The 22969-nt window shown below is 37.6% G+C and overlaps 2 protein-coding genes across 4 annotated transcripts; one reads left to right on the plus strand and one right to left on the minus strand.

Annotated features, from left to right (window-relative positions):
- Window positions 1–5076: 5076 nt before the first annotated feature.
- Window positions 5077–6297, plus strand: LOC129245139 (beta-1,3-galactosyltransferase brn). The gene has a single exon (XM_054883154.1). It carries the CDS (start codon window positions 5099–5101, stop codon window positions 6077–6079), a length of 981 nt encoding a protein of 326 aa, XP_054739129.1. The 5' UTR covers window positions 5077–5098; the 3' UTR covers window positions 6080–6297.
- Window positions 6298–7638: 1341 nt separating this feature from the next.
- LOC129245138 (glycerol-3-phosphate acyltransferase 3) lies at window positions 7639–21897 on the minus strand. 3 transcript variants are annotated; one of them, XM_054883151.1, is made up of 7 exons: window positions 21632–21897; window positions 21184–21417; window positions 20245–20487; window positions 19121–19357; window positions 18662–18895; window positions 17188–17444; window positions 7639–8028 (listed from the first exon to the last, which is right to left on the minus strand). In XM_054883151.1, exons 1-7 carry the CDS (start codon window positions 21767–21769, stop codon window positions 7731–7733), a joined length of 1641 nt encoding a protein of 546 aa, XP_054739126.1. In that variant the 5' UTR covers window positions 21770–21897; the 3' UTR covers window positions 7639–7730. The 3 variants fall into 3 exon arrangements, with proteins under 3 accessions (XP_054739126.1, XP_054739127.1, XP_054739128.1); XM_054883152.1 differs by lacking the exon at window positions 18662–18895 and having other exon boundaries at window positions 21632–21896; XM_054883153.1 differs by lacking the exon at window positions 19121–19357 and having other exon boundaries at window positions 21632–21894.
- Window positions 21898–22969: the final 1072 nt, after the last annotated feature.

Below are 22969 nucleotides of genomic sequence, written 5' to 3' on the forward strand. Positions count from 1 at the left end.
TGCTGAGAAGGATTAAATTTTGGAAAATTGACTAGTGGAAATGCTTCGCGATTCCACACGCAATATTCAATACGGCACCAATGCAGTTGACCGATCTGAAGGAGAATCGATAAGAAATGCGTTAAAGGAATATTTCAGTGAGTAATATAACTTTTTTCATCTAGATTCTCCCGTATGTTTTATTAAATTAACCATAATTTATTGGTTAAAAAGGTTATTTGGTTCAAACAATTTTATCTTCAAACCAAATATTTATTTAAATATTTCGACCTACAAAAGCCACAAAGAGTCCAATTGGTTTGAATCTGAAAAACAACTTTTCACCAGAACAATAAAATTTCTAATACATAATTTTATGAATTTTATTCATTTTTGAAAAAAGATAGTAGTAGTCACTTAGTGCAACTTTAAAAGGCACAATTCATTAAAACTTAAATATCATTTCACATATTAATTTTTAAGCACTTTCACAAGCAATATTTCAAAGGATTTATAAGTTTTAGTTAATTAATTTTTCTCCAAGAAACTAACCACACTTTCTGTCAATAATTCAATAGCAGCAAACTTTTTTTTCTCGATATCAATTAACTCAGCAGTTCATTTATTGTTTTCCGTCATAGCAGATTTAATAGTTTCGTTTAATTCACTTACTTCGCATTTTTTGTTTTTGCTGCAGGTGCGGAAGCTTCGTTCAGTGCTGGAGGCGATGGTGGCGAAAATGAAGCAGACGGAGCAGCTGAAAGTGAGGAGCATGAAGGTGAATCCGACGATATTGGCGAAAGTGATGGAGCTGGCGAAGCAACCGAATCAGGCATGCCTACATATATAAATAGAAATTAACATTATAAAATTAGATGTAATTACAAATAAAATTACATATATAAATTAAAAAAAATACCTGTTATACTATCCACAATGACCGCATCAACATTATTTATTCTATCGCTTCCTATTATCAGGTGAACCCTCTGGTAGTGCTTCCAAGAAACAGGAGAACATCCTGTCCCTTGCTCTGCTTTGCATTTTCTGCAAAGGAAATTTTGAGGCTTTAACAAAATTACTTTAATGAAATAATATATTATATGCCTTACCTATATTTCATTGTGAAATTGTGTATTTTATATTTTATGTCAATTGGACGGACCTCATGTCCAAGAACTCCCAGCGACTGAGCCATCTCCGCATATATATGTGAGTTCTTTCGTGGACCTCGCAGTTCAGCTGCCTTCTCACCCCATATATCAAGAAATGCTTCGTCCGCAGAAGGAAGCCAAATAGTTTTTGCTTTTATATGGTTTTCCATTAAAATCAATAACTTTAATTTTATTTTTTGCGCGCACAAACGCTTACCACGCGAAAAATATTAAACGTCAATCAAATGTCATATTGACAAATTGCAATCATTGTTGCTATGCTTCGATAAGAATGCAATAATAAATGAGGAAAATTAACAACATTGCCACCACTTAATAATTAAATTAGATGCAAACCCAACAAAACACACTTTGAAAAATGGGTATGGAGTTGTGTTTTAATTTTGTATGGGATTTGACAGGTGTTTTGTTTGGTGTTTGCGCTAAGAACACGATAGCGACAGAGAACCCAAACTCCGGCTCCGGTGGAAACGTAATATAATACGTTTCGTAATTCAATTTTGTGTTGGCATCCGAAAGTACTCAACGAAAAAAAAAACAGCTGGTCTACTGCTACCACGCTTAATAAATTTGCCTTGTCAATAATGGAAAGCCAATAAAGGAATTGTTAAGGAGAACTATCATAAGTTATTTAAACGAAAAAATAAATGCATAATTTTATTAATTTTGTATATTATCTAAGCTGTCACACTTTGTTTACTACATTGTTGTCAAAAGAAATCAGGCATCTACAAAATGTACACTATTATTGTTTATGACTTGAAATAAATAATGGTGTGAATGTGCCCATTTACACAGGGAAACATTTGGAAGGGAAACATTTTGTTCGATGGTTAAGGACGCCTGCGGAAGAGAGAAGGGAATTCGTCTCCCGTACTGGCGACACGCTTTGTGCTTCTTATTCGTATTTCCAGTATTAGAGCAATTTTTGACAGTTGCTTCATTTGTTTTCTTCTTTTGTGGGAGAAAGTTCTGAGTCATGTGTTGGTTTTCAATCAAATGGAAGATATCAACGATGACAAACATCCGAACGCTGCTTGGGAAATGCATTTTTCCTAGTAAAGTAGGTATACTTTAAAAAAGTTATGGAACATGTTTATGTTAAATTCTAATTTTCCCCCCATTTCTAGATACTCCAGATAATTTTAAGTTAATTATTTATATATGAAGTATTAATTAATTTTTTGACGTTTTAACGTCTTATAATTCGATTTAGCCGGCTGCACGCACGAAAAAATGTGTCGTTACCTTGCTCATTAGTGTTACCTTGCTCATTTGTCGTTACCTTGCTCATTTGTAGTTACCTTGCTCATTAGTGTTACCTTGCTCATATGTCGTTACCTTGCTTATTTGTAGTTACCTTGCTCATTTGTCGTTACCTTGAATGAACTGCAAGCGAAAGCGCGGAACGAACGACAAAGCAAGCAAAGCAAACGAACGGCAACGCTCGACATCTTGCTCTCTCCTACTTAAGTGAGCGTATATATGTATGTATATGCGCATATGTACATATATAAATTCACGTATTTGTACTTGCATATGCCTTCTTATTGATTATTATTAATTTGATTTACTTGAAGAATTTAAAATAAAACCAAGTTTGTTAATAATACCTGTTGTTTTAATGTTATTATTATTAATTTTTTTATTATATATGAAGGAAAAAATGTATGGTAATATTTACGACATACATACCTTATAAGATATGTTGTATACTAATATATGTATATAAACATGCATATACATATACAATTTCGCGCAATTTTCAAAAAGAACAAATCTATATGTAAAGATGCATACAAGTCATATGGACATATCAAATATACGAATCTATTCCGTACGCAAGCCAATGTAAGCTAATGTGCTTGAACTGCAAGCGAGAGCGCGGAACGAATGACAAAGACCACAATTGGCCCCCGCGTTCGGCAACGTTCGACATCTTGCTCTCTCCTACTTAAGTGAGCGTATATATGTATGTATATGCGCATATGTACATATATAAATTCACATTTTTGTATTTGCATATGCCTTCTTATTGATTATAATTAATTTAATTTACTTGAAGAATTTAAAATAAAACCAAGTGTATCATCATCATCCTTACCGAATTTATAATATATGAAGGAAAAAATGTATGGTAATATTTACCACATACCTTATAAGATATGTTGTATACTAATATATGTATATAAACATGCATATACATATACAATTTCGCGAAATTTTCAAAAAGAACAAATCTATACATATGTAAAGATGCATACAAATCATATGGACATATCAAATGTACGAATCTATTCTGTACGCAAGCAAATGTAAGCTAATGTCCTTGAACTGCAAGCGAGAGCGCTGAACGAACGACAAAGAGCACAATCGGCCCCCGCGTTCGGCAACGTTCGACATCTGGCTCTCTCCTACTTGAGTGAGCATATATATGTATGTGTATGCGCATTTGTATATAAATTCACATACTTGTATTTGCATATGGCTTCTTCCCGTGTGCATGGTAATGAACCATTTCTCTGTTGAGAATAGGACGATGATAGAAAAAGTAGGAAATGAAAGGGAGTGTTTCGAGTGTAAAGTATCTTGAAAAAGGCAAATCGGTGATGTTGCCTCTCAGTGTTGTTGACTTATTAACGTCTGATGCACAATCGAAATTGAACATATCTTTCATGAATTTGATAAATGTTTCGTCATTTTTCACGTTTGTGTAAATGTAACTTGACCTATTCCATTGCAATTCCATTTACCTCCTCCTCTATATCCATACAAAATATCTATCAAACAAAAAAAAATTAAAATTTTGTTTTGAAAATTGCAACCATTCCATCAATATTTTCTTATGACGTTGTCACGTTAAACTATCGCCAGTAAACCGACTTTACAGACAACCTATTTTTTTTCATTCAAGTAGTAAAATATATATAGATATGTAAAGAAAAAAAACAACAAACTATTTATTATTTAACCAGTTTTCATTCTTCATTGAAATATTTAAGAAACTGTTCACGAACGTTCTTCGCTCTACATGTTAGCGGGTTGTAGAATATATGCGAAACAGAAGATGCTAAAGTAGTAAACGTTAAAATGTTGCCGAAAACAATTTTGCCCGTGTGACCGCGAATGAAACATGAAAAGAGAATTTCAAGATGCCTCCATGTGTAACACCGGATTTATACACGGATACATCTGGAAGGGAGATACTGGAAACTCTCTTTTCATGTCTCATTCGCCGCCACACGGGCAAAATTGTTTTCGGCAACATTTTGACGTTTACTACTCCAGCATCTTCTGGTTCGAATATATTCTACGACCCGCTAACACGTAAAGCGGAAAATATTCTCAAATAATTTCTGGTTAAATAATAAATAATTTGTTGATTTTTTATTTAAATAAAGTTATAAATTGTTGTACTTGAATAAAAAATATTAAATTAAAAATACTTCATATATAAATAATTAACTTAAAATTATCTGGAGTATCTACAAATGCGGGGAAAAATTAGAATTCAACATAAACATGTCCCATAACTATTTTAAATTATACCTACTTTACTAGGAAAAATGCATTTTCCAAGCCGCGTTCGGATGTTTGTCGTCGTTGTTATCTTCCGTTTAATTGAAAACCAACACATAACTCAGAACTTTCTCCCACAAAAGAAGAATACAAATGAAGCAACTGTCAAAAATTTCTTTAAGATAAGAAATACGAACAAGAAGCACAAAGCGTGTCGCCAGTACAGGAGACAAATTCCCTTCTCTCTGCCGCGGCCGTCCTTCTCCATCGAACAAAATGTTTCCCTTCCAAATGTTTCCGTGTGTAAATGGGCACTAAATCCAATGAATTGGAAGCACGTTTATATGTATACACTTAATCGATTACAATATACATTCTAAATATTTTGATGAATATGGTCCATTCCAATAGAATGGATTTGTAAAATGGGATGTTATTTCGGCAGATATATTAAAAGTTTTGCTCTAGTTGGGATAGCTTTTTATATATTGGATTATATCGGGATCTTGAAACACTGCATCGAGTTAGATTATGGCAGACATTTTAATTACCCATCTGGTTTGCCCAGTGATTATAACTATTCATTTATTAATAATGCATCAGAAAAATGTCGATTGACACCCAAGTTAATAATAATAGTAAAATCTGCTGTTGAAAATATTGGTCGTCGGAACATTATTCGCCGCACTTGGGGGTTTGAACATCGTTTTTCTGATGTAGAAATAAGACGTGTATTTTTACTTGGCTTAAGTACAGATCCGAATATGAGACGAATGGTGGACATCGAGTCAACCAATCAAAAAGATATTGTGCGAATGGGCTTTTTAGATTCTTACTTTAACAATACTATCAAAACAATGATGGGCATGAAATGGGCACTTACCTACTGCAATAATAGTGACTTTTTTTTTTTTGTGGATGATGATTATTATGTGTCAATTAAAAATGTATTAAAATTTGTAACCAATCCCGATATGTATCCCAAATCTGTTAAAAAAAAATTAAGCACAAATAGTGAGAAAAACCATCTTTTTTCTGGTTTTGTATTGCAATCACCTCCTCATAGACACAAATTTAGTAAGTGGTATGTACCTCTCAGTGAATATCCTTTTGATCTGTGGCCGCCATACGTAACAGCCGGGGCATTTGTGCTCAATCGAAATGCATTATCTAAACTATTCTACAGTGGAATACATTTAAAAAGATTTAGATTTGATGACATATTCTTGGGAATAGCTGCCCTAAAAGCTAATTTAACCATGAAGCATTGTGACATGTTCTGCTTTATTAAACCGGAATATAAAGGACCGTCCAGTTTTGAATTTATTATTGCATCACATGGATTTCAAAATAGTATAGAACTAGAGTCGATTTGGAATGAATGTCGTTCAGCTGGCTTCGCATAATAAATGAAATTGGTCTTTGTGCCGACTAATCTGTACAAGATTTCCTATTGAATTTGTTTAAAATAAATAATATACATTTTATTGTCTAAGTATTTAGTATAGGTGAAATATATTGGCCAACTTATTGTCCTCGTAAGTGCCGTGATTAAAAAATGTTCATATAGGTTTAAGTTGAATATATTTGGTGAGCTAAATAAACATAATTTGTACAGTGAAAATTGTTTTTCGTTATTTTTTGTTCGTTTTTATGGTGTTTATATCCTTGTTTTTATAGTTACGTGGTATTACAAAAATTCATGCCGTAAACTGTATATGTATTACGTGTGACTTGGCGGTCAAGTTTTAAAGATATCTTATAAATTAAACTATTACAAATAACTGCATTTGTCGACTGGATGCTATAATAATAACCAAATCATTTAAATTGATAATAATAAGCTATTATGTCTTATTAACCGTTACATTTATCCACATATTACAAAAGGCAGCCAATATGATGTTTTACAATTGGTGAACTAACCGAAGCAGTGAGAAACAGACACACATATATCGTCATTAATAATATGACCTGACAACCGGATGGTTAAGGTCAAAATAACGTTTGTATAATTGCGAATATCCAGCATGAAGCGTCCAAAAAGATTTTTTTAAATTAGAAGCGGCAATAAAGATAGTTTATTCTTATTGTACTATTCGTTCCACGTACCTTATTCTTGAAAGTTTATTTGTTTAAATTTATCAATTTTAATAGAAAGAAATATTTCTCTCTGACTTCTTTTTTGTACTAATTTATTCAAACAAAAACAAATACACTATTTCTACACTGTCAATAAACTGTTTTTACATTTTGCTCTCTGAATTTCTTTAGAATGTGTTGCGCAATTAGCTTCGATTTGCGAATAACATTTTTGTATGGTTGATTTCAAGTGATTACAAGATGTTGTATATTCCACGGCGCAAATTAAAGGACCCACGTTTGAGCAGCATTAGCGCCGCCATTATGTTATTTTTTTATTTCACAAACTTTTTTGTATATTCATTTAAGCATGAATATTAATATGTAATTTATTTTAAGGTAATAAATACTCTCAGTTTTTCTCAAAAAATTAAGGAAAAACTCGTTGTGTGGAGGAGCTGGCCCCCGTTAAAAATTGTGTCTATATGTTTGTGTTTTTTAAGATTTAATAAAAATTTTGCTTCCAGTTTTAAATTGGTTGAGATAATTTGGTCAACCTGCTATCTGTGGATCAATTGTTTAATCTGAGATATATTTGAAATCTTTTGAAGTATTGCTTTAATATATCAAAACTGCTACGTTGGGGATATTAAAAAGATTTAACTTCATGAATAATTTAAACACTTTTATTATGTTTTTTATTACTTTCAATATATTGTAACTTTTCACTATCGAAAAATACCATCATGCTATTATGAAATATTTTCTCAGGAAAAAACCTATTTTCATCTTTTATACATATTTACATTATCACTATTCCGACACCATTTAATTTTTGATACATAGTTTCATGTACTACAATAAATAAAACAAAAGTAAAAACTTATTATATCTAATACCAGCGCATGTATTTTTGTTTTAATACACATTAATACAAAATTAAATGGGGACTTAGAAATAGTGTGTAAGAAGTGGTTAGTCGCCTTTCAAACGTTTAGTAAATTCCACTTGTTGCATTTCTTTCCATTCTTTCTTTGGTTTCATTCGTTTTAGTTGTCCGTCCCAAACTAAATCTACGAGGCCACCCTGCTTTGCAATAACACTTTTGACACGATTGGCAAAATCTATGGCTGACTCCCCTTCTTGTCGATACATAGGTGGCAAGTACCAAACATCACACACAATAGCCCAAGAAGTCATCATCATATACAAATACTGCATCATTGAATATTTTGAGCTATTCCAGAAAGCATCTCCAAACCGAGGATCATATCTGAAAGTAACGATTAAATAAATTAGGGTATTTTCTCTTTGTGGATAAATAAACATAATACATAGGTTTTGTCTTTGACATGCATTATCTCTAAACCCATTTAAACTTTAAATTTGCAACCAAAAGGCAATTTTATTTTATATCAATAAGTAGAAACAATTTATTATAAAAAAATCGTTTTATTACTCAAAACATTTTTGTGAATGAATAGGTTAACCAGTTTCTCACAACGTCTACTTCTGCTTTTACTGTTGTTTCTTGTATAAATTTTTCAATTGGTTAACCTCTTGCGCTATAAACTAATTTCCAAAAGGGTGTGACTATCCCGTGCAAAAAAATTCCAAATGAGCTTTTACTTGGAATAATTTCTGTTAAAGCTTTGCTCAGATCGCGTGTACGAAATGCACATAATTCTACTATTTATTATTTAATATATAATACATATTTTATATGTATTTATATATGATATTATGTTTAATATAAGATTGGATACTTTTTACAGTTCTTTATTAAGTAAGGAGCATAGAAAGCTCTGAAGACAGGCGTGACACGTCTTTTAAATTTTGAGACCAAATTTCGTTGGACGTGTCGAAATAGTGCAAGAGGTTAAATTTAAAAAGATATGCCTGGTTGTAACAGTATATTTACCTCAAACTGTATACCACTTTCCCGTGAATATCGAACTTTTTCTTTCACTAAGTGTACTAATAAATTTTTCATTAAATCAAGTTAAATATTAATCCTAAACTGTTTACGAAGATTATACACGAACGTATGTTGAGAATTGTATGTTAAATTTTATATATCGATCACTTTGCTGTCCATATTTACTTCCCCTGTTTGTCAAACTTTAATTTCTTCATGTTTTTATGTTTATGTTTATTTCTTCGTCCACAGGTGCTCAATAGAGTTAAGGTCGCTACTAGGAGAATACGGCAGTACTTTTTAAACATTATATAATAACCATTCTTTAATTATTATGGCGGAATATTTTGAGTCGTTATCCTGCGCAGTGATCACCACTAGTATCCAATTTTGCAGCAAATGAAGCCAAATAATTTTTTGTGAAGGCAAGATTATATATATATGTATATATATATATATATATATAATTGGCGCTTACTCTCTTTTCCCTACTGTTTAAGCCGATTCTGAAAGGTACATATTTTTTGAGTTTTCATGGCAGAAATACACTCGGAGACTTGCCATTGCCTTGCCAAGATTACCCGCGTTGTTGTTGTTTTAACAGTAATGGTAGCCCTGTCAGTGTAGGGCATATCATCGGTCGTCTTTGTCTAGCTCATCTAGGGGTAGGCCCAGGAAACATGCTGTTTCGACAGGTTGGGTCCAGAGGGCGAGGTGTTAGATGAGTAGATTTTAGGGGGCATGTGAAGAGGTGGTTAGTGTCGTGCGGGGTACCTTCACATGCAGGACATGTGTTTGGAATGTCGGGGTCAATTCTGGATATGTAGGAATTTAACTTGCTACAGTATCCAGAACGTAGTTGTGCCAGTGTCACACGAGTCTCACGGGGAAACTGGAGCTCTTCGTCTGCAATAGGTGGTGGTTGGACTCCGATTACGGCATTCACAGGACGGGAGTTCATGAAGGTGGTGACGGTCTCCCGGTGGATGTCGTTTATTGACCGTCTAAATACTGTCCGGTCCAGTAGGTTGCGGTCAGTTTTGTCCTGGATTTCGTCAGCGTAGTCTAAAAGGTGTCTCCTGAAGTGCCTGGGAGGCGGCTCAGGCTCAAGTAGGTGTCTGCAGGGGTGAGACCTGCGGTAACATCCAAGCAGGAACTGCTTGCTGAGCAGTTTGTTATGCTCCACTACTGGGAGCATTTGTTCCTCGTTATGTAAGTGTTGAATGGGGGACATCAGGAGGCAACCGGTCGCTGTCCGATTGGCGGTATTTTGACATGTCTGTAGCTTTATCCACTGCGTGTCACTAGTTCCAGGCGACCAGACAGGCGCAGCATAGTTCAGAACTCGCCGACCAATTGCCTTAAATGTCGAAAGCAACAGTTCTTTGTCTTTGCCCCAAGAGCTGCCGGCAAGCGATTTGAGGACCTTGTTGCGATTTTGGACTTTAGTGGCAATTGCGGTTGTGTGCGCAGAGAAGGAGAGCAAACTGTTAAAGGTTACACCCAAAATTTTGGGGTTGTTTACAGTCGGAATTGGTGTGTCGTCGACTTTTACCTTAAGGGACAGCTTGACCCCCTTTGTCCAGGTGGTAAAGAGGGTCGCCGTGGACTTGGTGGGGGAAAGTTGGAGATTCCTCGCAGTGAAAAAGCGAGAAAGGTCGGTGAGGTAGTTGTTCACTTTGGAAAACAGGCCGTCAATGTCATTGCCCGACGCCATTATCGTGCAGTCGTCAGCGTATGAGATCAGGGAAACTCCCGTTGGTGGTTGGGGGAGCTTCGAGATGTAGAAGTTGAACAGCAAGGGAGAAAGGACACCACCCTGCGGTACACCTTGCTTAATCTTCCTCTGCTTTGATGTTTGATCTCGAAAAATCACGGACGAGTGCCGACCGCTCAGGTAGTTTGCGGACCACCTGTTGTTGTTGTTGTAGCAGTATCTTCGCCCTTTCAGTGTAGTGTAATTACCGGTCGTCTTCGTCTAGCTCATCTAAGGGTAGGCCCAGGAAACTGGCTATTTCGACGGATTGGGTCCAGAGGTGTTAGATGAGTGGGTTTGATGGGGCATGTGAAAAGGTGTTTAGTGTCGTGCGGGGTGCCTTCACATGCTGGACATATGTTTAGTATGTTGAGGTCGATTCTGGATAGGTAGGAGTTAAACCGCTATAGTATCCAGAACGTAATTGTGCCGAGATTACGCGGGACTCTCGGGGAAGCTGGAGCTCTTCGTCTGCAATAGGTGGTGGTTGGACTCCGATAACGGCATTCGGGGGTCGGGAGCTTAAGAAGGTGGTAAGGGTCTCCCAATGAATGTCGTTAATGGCCTGTCTGTACACTGTCTGATCCTGGAGTGGTCTGTCTGTTTTGTCCTGGATCTCGTCCACGTAGTTGAGGAAGTGTCTCCTGATGTGCCTGGGAGGTGGCTCAGGCTCTAGCAGGTGTCTGCATGGGCCTACGGTGACACCCTAGCAGAAACTGCTTGCCGAGCATTTTGTTGTGCTCCTTAACAGGGAGCATGTGAGCCTCGTTATGCAAGTGTTGGATTGGGGACATAAGAAGACATCCTGTCGCGGTCCTAATGGCAGTATTCTGGCAGGTCTGGAGCTTCGTCCACTGCGTATCACTGGTTCCAGGCGACCAGACAGGCGCGACATAGTTGAGAACCGGTCGGCCTATTGCTTTAAAAGTCGACAGCAACATTTCTTTGTCTTTGCCCCAAGTGCTGCCGGCGAGCGACTTGAGGACCTTGTTGCGATTCTGTACTCTCGTTGCAATAGCGGTTGTGTGCGCTGAGAAGGAGAGCAAGCTGTCAAAGGTGACTCCCAAAATTCTGGGGTTATCAACCGTCGGTATTGGGGTATCATCGACGTGCACCTGAAGTTGCAGCTTGTCCAGGTGGTAAAAAGGGTCGCCGCGGATTTAGTGGGAGAAAGTTTTAGGTTTCTCGCAGTGAAGAAGCGAGAAAGGCGAGCCATCAATGTCATTGCCCGACGCCATTATCGTGCAGTCGTCGACGTATGAGACCAGTGAAACTCCCTCTGGTGGCTGGGGGAGTTTCGAAATATAGAAATTAAAAAGCAAGGGTGAAAGGACACCACCCTGCGGTACTCCTTGCTTTATTTTTTCTCTGTTTAGAAGTTTGGTCTCGAAATATCACCGACGAGTGACGACCACTCAGGTAGTTCGCGGTCCACCTCTTCAGCCCTGGCGGGAGTGTCGACTGTAAAATGTCATCTAGTAGCGTGACGTGGCTGACTGTATTGAAAGCCTTTTGCAGGTCCAACGCTTCTAGGACAGTCCTCTCGCAGGGGCGGTTTTGGTTTAGTCCGCGGTTTACCTGGGTGTTTATGACGGTGAGTCCCGTGGTGGTGCTGTGCACTCTACGGAAACTATGCTGGTGTGGGGCTGGAGTCAGGTGTTCTGTGAGGAGTGGGAGTAGAAGGGCTTCAAGCGTCTTCACTACTGGGGAAAGGAGAGTTATCGGACGATAAGACACCCCTTGGTTGGCGGGTTTCCCAAGCTTCAGTAGTGGGACCACTCTCCCTAATTTCCACTTATCAGCAATGATGAGAGTGGCCATGGACAGGTTGAAGATCTTAATGAGGTATTCTACTCCCAATGGACCCAGCTTTTTCAACATCAGCATGTTTAGTCCGTCGGGGCCAATGGCTTTTGATGGTTTCATATGTGTCGTTTACAGTGCTGAACGTCGAATCGTCTATCTGCTCTGCCAATAGCTGTCCCCTACGATCATTTGGCAGACTTGAATGCCAAAGATCGTGATGTGCGTTAAAGTCACCTACTACCAATCGGGTTTCTCCCCTGATGAGCGCACCAATATCAGGGAGATATCCCGCCGGGCAGCAGGTGACAGGGGGTATGTAAATATTATATATTTCGAGCCCGGCATCGCCTGACTGGACAGCTATACCTTGACATTCTAAGGTGCTGTCCCTGCGGTCGATGCCTTCATCAATAAGACGATACTGCACTGAATGGTGTACTATGAACGCTAGGCCACCACCGTTGTCTCGCTCGCGCTCCTTTCGGTGCACATCGTAGGCTTCCCTGGTAATCAGGGGGGAGCTAGCGTGCAGTTTTGTCTCCTGGACCGCAGCTATCTTGATTCCGAACCGACTCATGAAGTCAACTATCTCGTCAATCTTGCTCGTGAGTCCGTTGCAGTTTAGTTGCGAAAGCTTGAAGCTTCGCGGGAGTGTCGTCGTAATTCGGGGGGTGAGGGATGTGTGATGTTGTCTGCATTGGTCCTGCTGTGCGTTCCGCCAAATGGGTAGTAGCCTGATGTTGACTGATGGCCGCGCCACTGGGGGCGGTTGCGGGTGCAGAGCTCTGCAGCAGGGGGCAACGTAGTCGCGTGTCCACTCATGGATGGTGTGCAGGCTGGAGCACCTCCGAAAATGGCACCAGCCACTGCAGGAATTGCATTGGACAGTTGTCAAGTTCCGAGGAACTACGGTCTGACACACGGAGCAGACTGTGCGGGGGACCAAGAGCTGCTGGTTTGTCCCCGCACTGGGGTAGGAGCAGAAGGGTTGTGGGTTAGTGAGGGAGTTGTGTTGCTCTTGGGGGCTCCTTACCGTTGAGGTGTTATTTGTGGCGGCAGTGTGATGTGCCGGCACTGAGGGCAGTGTAGCCGTAGAGGCGTGGGCCGCCTGTGAGCGGGAGCAACACGTGGCCACATACCTTGTGGACCACTCCCTGTGTGTCTTAAGGCCTGAGCAGGTCTTAAGATGGCACCACACGTTGCACTGATTACACCTAACCGAGGTGGAGTTCGGGTGGAGCCGTTTATGCCAAATGCAGCAGTAGAATACTTCTGGTCCGGAGTTGGGTTTGACGCCAGCCCGGAAGAGAAGTATTTGGAGCAACCTAGCTGCAATGATTTGCTCCTGTGACGAAAGATTGGGGGTAAAATACGGTACACTAGACAGGGCTAGTATACTGGGGCACCAGCCCTTGGTCGGGAAAAACCCGAGTCATTCCGGTAACGTAGAACCGGCTGCCATGGGAATGTGCGGACCACCTCTTCAGACTGATAAATATCATCTAGTAGCGTGGAATGGCTGACTGTGTCGAAAGCCTTCTTCAGGTCCGAAGCTACTAGGGCAGTCCCCTCGCAGGGGCGATTACTCGCGTCTTTTATGCCAATTGCACCCACTCCATAACGCTGTCTCCTCCGCGGTTTATCGTCTTATTCAGTTATTTGTTGTTCAGCGTTTGACCCTCCTTGCACGATAAAAACAAGCACTCATCAGACCTAAATAAATTAAACTTGAACTCATCTGCAAAAATTAGAGTATCCGAAAAGTCATTGTCGCGGTGGAGACATTCCCTAGCGTAAACGTTTAACAATATTTTGTTTTAATAAATGTGGTTTATAGCGCAGCGAATGTAGACAAATTCAAAATTTGTGGACGGACTTCTCTAATGGCAGCTTCTCTCGACTTTCTACGATAACTACTGTGGTAGCTTTGTGCTTTCTGCTCGGGGTGTAGAAGTTTTTTTCACTTTCCGCTACCACCTGGTCTTCCTACTTCAGCATTTTTCTTGTACTTGGTAATATTATTTAAAAAATGACACTATGGAAAATACTCGTACAACCACAACACGCAAAGAATAGTGCATTATAACGCAATAACGGATCATACTAATAAAATTGCAACTTTAAAGTTTAAATACTAATCCTTTAGTGTACAGGTTTTTTTCTGTTCACTGTAAACATATAGTCATAATTGAACGTCTCCACGACACTCGGTTCTACGTTACCGAAACGACACGGATTTATATCCGGCCAAGGACTGTCACTTCAGCAGCATTCCCCGTATGTAAGTATGGGAATGCTTATGCTGCTACAACAACAACAAGTCGAAATTGAAGCCTATATTTTTTGATTTGTGTTTGGCAGAGCTTCTCCAATTTGTGCCATCGCCTGTCGAGAGTCAACCGCTATCGGGAAAAATATAAAATGTATCCATAGATTGAATGAACGGTAGTCGCGTATACCAACTAGATTACGGTGGCCCGTGAGCAAATTAAATTTATTCTAAAGCTGCATTTACATTATGCGATTTTCTACACGGTTCAACATCGCCTGTGATGTTGCTTACCAAGAGCATTTACACAAGCAATAAAAGTTGAATGCACTTGAAAACTTATTGTACTTATTTACATCACACTAATCTTAGAGTGGAAAACAGTCTTAGTATGTTATCAAATTATTTTAAATTTTTAAATGGACATAGCTGAGTTTGTTTAAAAATTGTCTCTGTTGTCCAAAAAAATTATCATAAATATACTTTATGTACTAACGCCGTTCGTTGTTACATTTTTCATTAAATCGTTTTTGACTACATGGTTTGATTGAAAAGTAATGAGCCTTCCCGCGCGGAGCGTCCGCCAAGCGATCAACCGAATCCGCTGGTGAGGGAAAATTATCGTTGGACCTTCCTCTTTTACTAGAAACCGGTCCCAGTTCGCTGGCAACAGCGGTGCAGTCAATATCGCTCCGCGCGTTAAAACTGTTTTAAAAGTGTGTTAGGATTTTGCAGTGGCGAAAATGCAGCGATCGTTGGAGCAACGTTACTGGATCAAATTTTGCGTAAAGCTAAACAGTTTGTACCTTCAGGAAGCAATGTAAACGCGGCATTTTACAAAGAAGTGCTCCTTCGGTGAAAAAACCGCGTCGCCCGGGTTCGGCCCGACCTCGTCAACCATTGGACCGTTCATCACGACAATGCGCCGGCGCACACCGCCTTCCTCTGCATTGGCCAAGATGGGGGTTCCGGTGCTTCCCCACCCTCCCTACAGCCCAGACCTGTCCCCTCCGGACTTCTTTTTATTCCCGCGCCTGAAAAGAAAGCTGAAGGGGAGGCATTTCGACTCCATCGAGGCGAATCAAAAAACTGTGACAGCCGAATTGAACGCGATTCCGGCGGATGAGTTTAAAAAAAGTTTCCTGCAGTGGAAGGACCGCTACCAGCGGTGTATTGATGCTCAAGGGTCCTATTTTGAAGAATATTAGTTGTATAAGCAAAAAGGTTTAATAGAACTGCTTAAAAAAAATAAGGCTCATTACTTTTCAATCAAACCCTGTAAACTGCAAATTTTAAACCCGCGCAGGGCAAAACGAGCACAAAAGACAAGATTGAATCATGTTCTTACAGATAATATATTTTCGTTATGGAGAATTTTTGCTGGCTAAAACTTATTCAGCTCAAAATGAAGGTATGTCTTGCATCGAACTGTCATTTTGCTCTTTCAATTTTTGAGTGATGGATAATTTTACTGTGTTACTGTGCACCTACTTGCCAAATTTATGAATCCGACAAAGCCGACTAATAAATCGTCTGCCCACTTTCGGGCACGTGATTTATTCGCTTTCTATAAAATTTAAACACAATTACACAAGCGATTTTGAATCGCTTAGAAAATCTCCCCTTACATAAAAATATTGCCTAATATTATATAAACACGCTACATGGCCATAAAAATACAAGTCCCTATTACAGTCAGTTCTTTCCTTCCGCCACGACCAGGATTTATATCTGGCCTATGACTGTCAACTCAGCAGCATTCCCCAAAAATGTATTGAGAATGCTTTAGCTGTTATAACAAGATCACAGGATACAATGTTCATCAATCTCAATTACATTACAGACTTATACATACATACATACGTATAATATACAGCCATTGTTGGCAATCATATATGCGCAGCCTTTCTCGAAAAAATATTCCCGAAATGGACATTGGTCGGTGTTCGGAATCAAAAATACTGAACAGGTCTGATAGTTATTACTATTTTAGCTCAATTTGGAGCACATACTATATGTCGATGAAATATCTTTCTAATATTTATATTTTTTGGTGCTTTTAAATATTAATCACAACCATAGAGATAATCGGTTTTACGAACTTCCTTTAATATAATCCACCTCATAAAATAATACAATGTTAACATACGTCTGCACGTATCAAATCTTCATCGGTTGCTAGTTATCAGCCAACAATAGCTCGGTCGCGGCGTATTGTTATTGTTATAGTAGTTTATCAACCCCTGCCGGGCACCGTGAAGTCACGAGTCGTCGTCGTCAATCTCATCTAACGGTGGGTCCGGGAAACATGCTGATTGAGCGGGATAGGCCCAAAGTGCGAGGGGTGTTGGATGAGAAACTTTAAGGGACACGTGAATAGGTCGTTAGCGTCGTGTGGGGTACCTTCATATTCCGGACATATGTTCAGTATGTCGGAGTCGATTCTAGATACGTAGGGTTTAACCTACAACAATATCCTGAACGCAATTGCGCCAAGATGACGCGGGTCTCACGAGACATCTGAAGCTCTTCGTCTGCGATAGGTGGTAGTTTGACTCCGATAATGGTATTCGGGGGTTAGAGTTTAAAAAGGTAGCAAGGAGCCCCGCTGCCATGAGAATAGATCCGGCGCGGGTCGTTCCATAAGCTTAAAACTAATTTGTGGTTGAGAATACGTACGTACTTAATAGCTACTGGGTAAATGACTCCTCCAACTTCGAAGCTGCCCTTTTTAAATTGCATAACGGACGTGTTGTTTATGCAGGTACCCTCAGGAAATATCAATATTGGAGGGTTATTTGGATTTGATACGTGTTGTCTAAGACGTTCAGCTACTGCATGTCGATCCTTTGCTTCTCCCCTTTCAAACCAAATGTGAGGCGAGGCACGAGCTAATGCTCGCTGCAGCAAACCCAAAAATCCACCATGCCGTTGACCAATCTTGAAAAATATATCAAAACATAAATATTTTGGACTTTTTATACATATATATAGGTATGTACACATACATACATACAATACGCTAGTCAAAAAGCGTTATGTTGCCGATAATGCTGTTTGATTTCATGATTACCCAGATTGTATTCTCTGAGTGAAAAATTGCTTTCTACTTTAAGTATAAGAGAAAAATTAAAATACATTGACTGAAAACCAAGGTAGGTTCAACTTTTATCGGCAACATAAACGACTTTTATACGTGATGCGAGTTTTTATACACCAATTTGCATACGTCTGCATATGTATACGTACGTTCAAATGTATTCGTGACGAAGATGGAGTTTTTAATGATAATACGTAAGCAGAAAAATTGGATTCAGCGATATTATTAGACGAACATACATATATTCATGCAATTTGCTTATCTACTTTTTTTATTTTTTTCAATACCATTTGGTTTAACATCTTCTATGGCTTTCACCACAAAGATTTTATCAAATCCTGTATTTTTAAACTGTTGTAATGGAAAATATAGATGCATATGAATATTTTGCTCCGAGGATTAAATATGCACATACATATATACATATGTACTGAGGTATACGATGTAAGGTCCTTAAGTATGGAACATCATGGTTAAGTAGAACATCAAAAATTAATAAATGTACCACAAAGTTCTGAGATTCCGTTATAATAGTTAAACTGATATTACTCAAGACAATCCATAAGTCGTTTTAAGACATTATACATAAGTGCATATAAAATTTATTGATTTGGAACACTATAAAACAAATTTTGAGCTTATTTATGGGAAAACACTAAAAATTAAAAGTTTAGTTCATTACACGTACTTTCTTTTTTAAAAATGTTTATAAAAGGCCAGATTCAATGAGCGTGAAACGACTAAAAGCTGTTCCATTCGCAAGTCGCAATATCGGCAATATTGTTGTGCTCATAATCAAATATAAGTATCTTTGAATAGACATTTAAGTTTTTCTGAAAAAGCTACTAAAATAAAAAATACCACACATCGTCTTTTGAATAAAGGATCACACGATATAATAAGCTGTGAGTCACGGTACTTTGATCTGAGCATCTCAGCTGATCAAAACGTGTCAATTAAATAAAACTCATCCCATACCATATCATACCATCCCTTACAAGTATTTTCTTTGTGATCCCTCAATTTATGTGATTAGCTATTAATATTTAAAACTTACCAATGAATACGTTTTATCACACATAAGTACTAATACATCGATTGGGCTGGTATGGTTAGCGACACAAATCCCATTTGTGGGTCGATTTTCCATATTATGATAATAAATTACGGCTGAAATTGCACTGGAAAGCACCGAAAAGCAATGACCAAGTACTTGGTCTACCATTCGCCTTTTATATTCACCATCTTTAATATATCCAACTATAGCCGTACAAACAGTCAACCAAACTACCTAATGAATTGCACAGAACACAAAAGCGATTTACATTCATTAAAACATACCCAAGCCATAAACGAAACCATTTTACATAACATACGAAAAATTTATACATATGTATGTATATATGTAAGTACAGACAAAAATGCATAAATATATAGTAACAAATATGTAAGAAGTTGTGAGTGAATGGGGTTGCTTAAAACATAAAAGCTAGGGGGGAAAAACGGATTTTCTCACCAAAGAGAAAGTACAGTCAGTTGAAAGAATAGCGACGTCCAAGGGAGAAGTGTGATTTGCCACACAAAAACCAGAACCTTTTGGTTTGAATTCTGTATTGTGGAAAGTAATAACTGCCGACAGAGAACGTGTCATGAGGCGAAAAGTAATTTTAAAAGCTAAATCTGCGCAGGGATGTCGAAGAAATTCGAAGGGAATCAGCGCAGCTAAGCTATTAGCAATGACTGCAACACAGACCTATGGATATAGGATATTATTACGTTAGAGTTCAAATAGTTAATACATTAATTAAATTATATATATGTAATAGCTGAGCTCCGAATTTTTATACAATTATAAAGAATTATATTAATTATATACTCCATATGAATATTAAACATGATGTAAATTGTACAAGTATTTTTGCACATTGGGTTACTATTACAAAATAGCTTCTGTTCAAAATTTAATTTTTTCGTTCGTGTTCCGGTACGATCGTACTAAAAAATTTCGGCTCACACGCATTCATACATATGTAAAAGGTGGTTCATATAGTGATAAAATAAGTAAATAACAAAGTAGGTAAATCGTTTGAGGTGGTCAATTGGTCCCAGATGCGAAGCTCTTGCTTTTTAATATTGCCGCCGAGTTGAAAACGATTTTGACTTCTTTTCAATGCCCGCACTATTCGGCTACAAAACATTGACTTTTGAAATAAGTTTGCAAAATTTCCCAACGTTGTTCAAGCGTACAGCGAGTCGTTTCGTTCGGTGGATATATGATACTGACTTTCTGTCAGATTTCCACGGGAAAGAGCTACCACTTCCAAAATAACATATGATTAAAAAGCCACTATATGTACCACCCAGACAATATGCATGTATGTCCATATATACACGCATTGCCAGAATCGCAGATAAATAAATGAGAGATCAAGATCAGACCGTACATAAAGAAAGTCGCAGGAAATATCCGTTACAAACGTGTTTTATAGCTTGGTATCGCCTTTCATTCTTGAGATAAAAAGTCGTAAAAATGTGCACTTAAAGAATGTTGAATAAATTTTCAACTTTGTAAATAATAGTGCTATTCTAATTTCCATTACAATATGCTTAATAACGAATAATAGAACTGCAAAAACTTACGCCAACAAAGCATACAAAAACTCGTAGGGGCATCAAAATGAAGTAACGCACAGCAAAGCCAGCCATCCAAATTAATGTTATCTTCCACGATATAAATTCATAGCGACGATTTGTACGCGTTAATAAATTCCAACTTTTTAATTCCTCCGCTTCAAAACGTGATGTCACTTCATCCTCGATAATAGATTCAACACCTGCTTTAATGTAGTCTAGGCATTTTTCCAAATTAAACCGAATTTCCTCCTAAAAAGTTAGACGTCAATTCCGTTCCAAAGGATGAGTACCTACTTTTACATTCACACATACTTACGTATGTACATCTATTTCATTTAAGTAGTCCCTGCAAGAAGTACCCATTGACATTTGCCGAAAGTCCGTTAAATTAAATTAATGTGATTCATGCCAGCATTTAAATCTGATTAGTTTAGAAAAATGAAGTTACGATATGTGCTCGGACAAAGAGCTTATTTTAAGGTTAAAGCCACTTTTTGTTTGATACAGACTAACAACTTTCATTGTGGTAATTATTAATTCTATGCATATTCGGATCTAAACTTAATAGAGCACTTAATAAGCAAATTCCAATCAAGTAAATCAAAAATGAATTTGTTGAACATTTCGGAAATACATAGTTATTGCAGGTTCATTGGTTATTTATCTAACCTTTATCTGCTGATTATAACTGTATTAACAGCAATGAAGGAAAACTCTTTATACCATAACCATGCATTTAAGATAGTTGGCTCAAATTTATTTGTTAATAAGATAAGTGAAAGGACTTGCAATAAGACCTGTATGCACCCAGTCCGATTTAATTTTTAACCATTTAAATTTCATTACTTAAGGTCCTTGCAGGGACTGATTTAATATCATATTATCTCAAATTGGGCAATGTATATTTATATGTACATGCGTAAAATTTGCTTTCGCAATACTTACATCTTTTGAAGAGTTATCACAGTCCGTAGCCGAAGGCTCGTTGGTTGTTGGAAGAAGTATGCTATCTCTGCTAATTAACGTATTACCATTTGTAGTTGGTATACTGGATCCAGTTTTTTTTGCGTAAGATATATTAATGTCATTAGCCTTGGCTTCTATTGAGACATTACAAGACTCCTCACCATCTTTTTTCTGACGTTCTTTCGCAGCAGATTCAATGCTCAGACGACCGAACTAGAATAAATAAAAATTTCAAGTGATAATAACTGCACTAACACAACCACTTACAATGATATGCTCTTAATATCAATATAAAATTTATCTAGATCAGCTTGAGTTAAAAGTTCATTTCTGGTGCCATATTCAACTATCAGCGAAAATAATAAGTTGTACCTTGATCTACCCTTATCATAACTACTAATAAATATCTAACTGATTCATGACTTACCTCAAATATCTTTAGCAAAAGTTTTACGTATGCTCTTCGTACACCGACGGATTTATTCACCGCAGACAATATAATTAGAAATGTTATAAATACAATAAAGGGAATGCAGAAAAACTCCAAAAGCGCCGTGCAGAACATTTCTTCCTTCTTCAGATCAATAAAGAAGATGTAATTTCTGCCAAATAATACCCAATCAAGATAGAACTTTTAACTAATTCCTCGACCAATTACTTCTGTCGAACAGTAAACATCTCGCCAATGTCAGTAGTCAAAAGTTTCAATGGTGTTACCGGCTCTGTGAAAAAATTACTAATTACGGTCAAGGCGAATTGAATACTGAAGTAGCGTCTTCCCTAAACAATAACTTTGTTTTTCGCAATTTTGACAAGTCTAACGTCAGGTTAATAAACAATACAACAAAAAAAAAAAAACACAGAACATTTTAACTAAACACCACTAATGAAAGTGAAGTGCAGCGTGTTAAATTGTGAAAGTACAAATAAATATAAAGTCTCCAAACGCAGATTTTTGGCGGATGGCGCCGTGACAAGAGTATGTGTGTATATAGTTTATATGGCTTTTGCCTACTCTTCCTCTTCACAAGCAAGTAATTTCCTACCTTCTGCTTTTTTATTTATTGAGTCTGACGGCACCGCGAATTCGGAGGACATCATCTTGTATTCTATCATTCTTGGTTTATGTTAAGCAAATTTATCAAAATAAGAACACTGTTATTTATTAATGCCCATGAAAAATGTTTATCCAACTAATTATCAAGATAAAAATTATTTATTTGAATTTAAATTATATACTTGTTATTGGCATAGCAAACAAATTTTATTAGGTTTCAATATTTACTGTTTTGTATCGGTAAGTACAGATACTAGGTCTCTCACAATTATACTGTTGAGTCCGGTGCGGCAATGCATTTGATTAACGTGACGTGTAAAACGTACCGTGGTGCCACAGTGAAAGTATTGTCGCAGTCGTAGATGATGGTTGCGACCATAACTTCGAGATGGGGACGCAGATTCGTTTTTTAGAACAACTTGGTTAAACTTAGCCTTTTTTCTACTTTCAAACTTTTGCCGAAAAGTTTAGAGTATATTTGAATTGACTCAGTTAGAATTCCATTTATTTTCTGATTTTAATTTAATGCAAAAAAAAAAACACCTTCGATAAAAATTTGCGCGATACGAAATCATTCTTCTTTAAAAAGTTGTAATTTTTGCCAGTTTTTGGGCATTTCGGCATGACGAATGCAAGGATGATATAATACATGGTAGCACATTCCAGATTCGCTGTACCGTCGGAGCCCAAGGAAGATTAGTATCTTAG

This window comes from Anastrepha obliqua, chromosome 4, assembly GCF_027943255.1.
Source record: "Anastrepha obliqua isolate idAnaObli1 chromosome 4, idAnaObli1_1.0, whole genome shotgun sequence".
NCBI classification, from domain to species: domain Eukaryota; kingdom Metazoa; phylum Arthropoda; class Insecta; order Diptera; family Tephritidae; genus Anastrepha; species Anastrepha obliqua.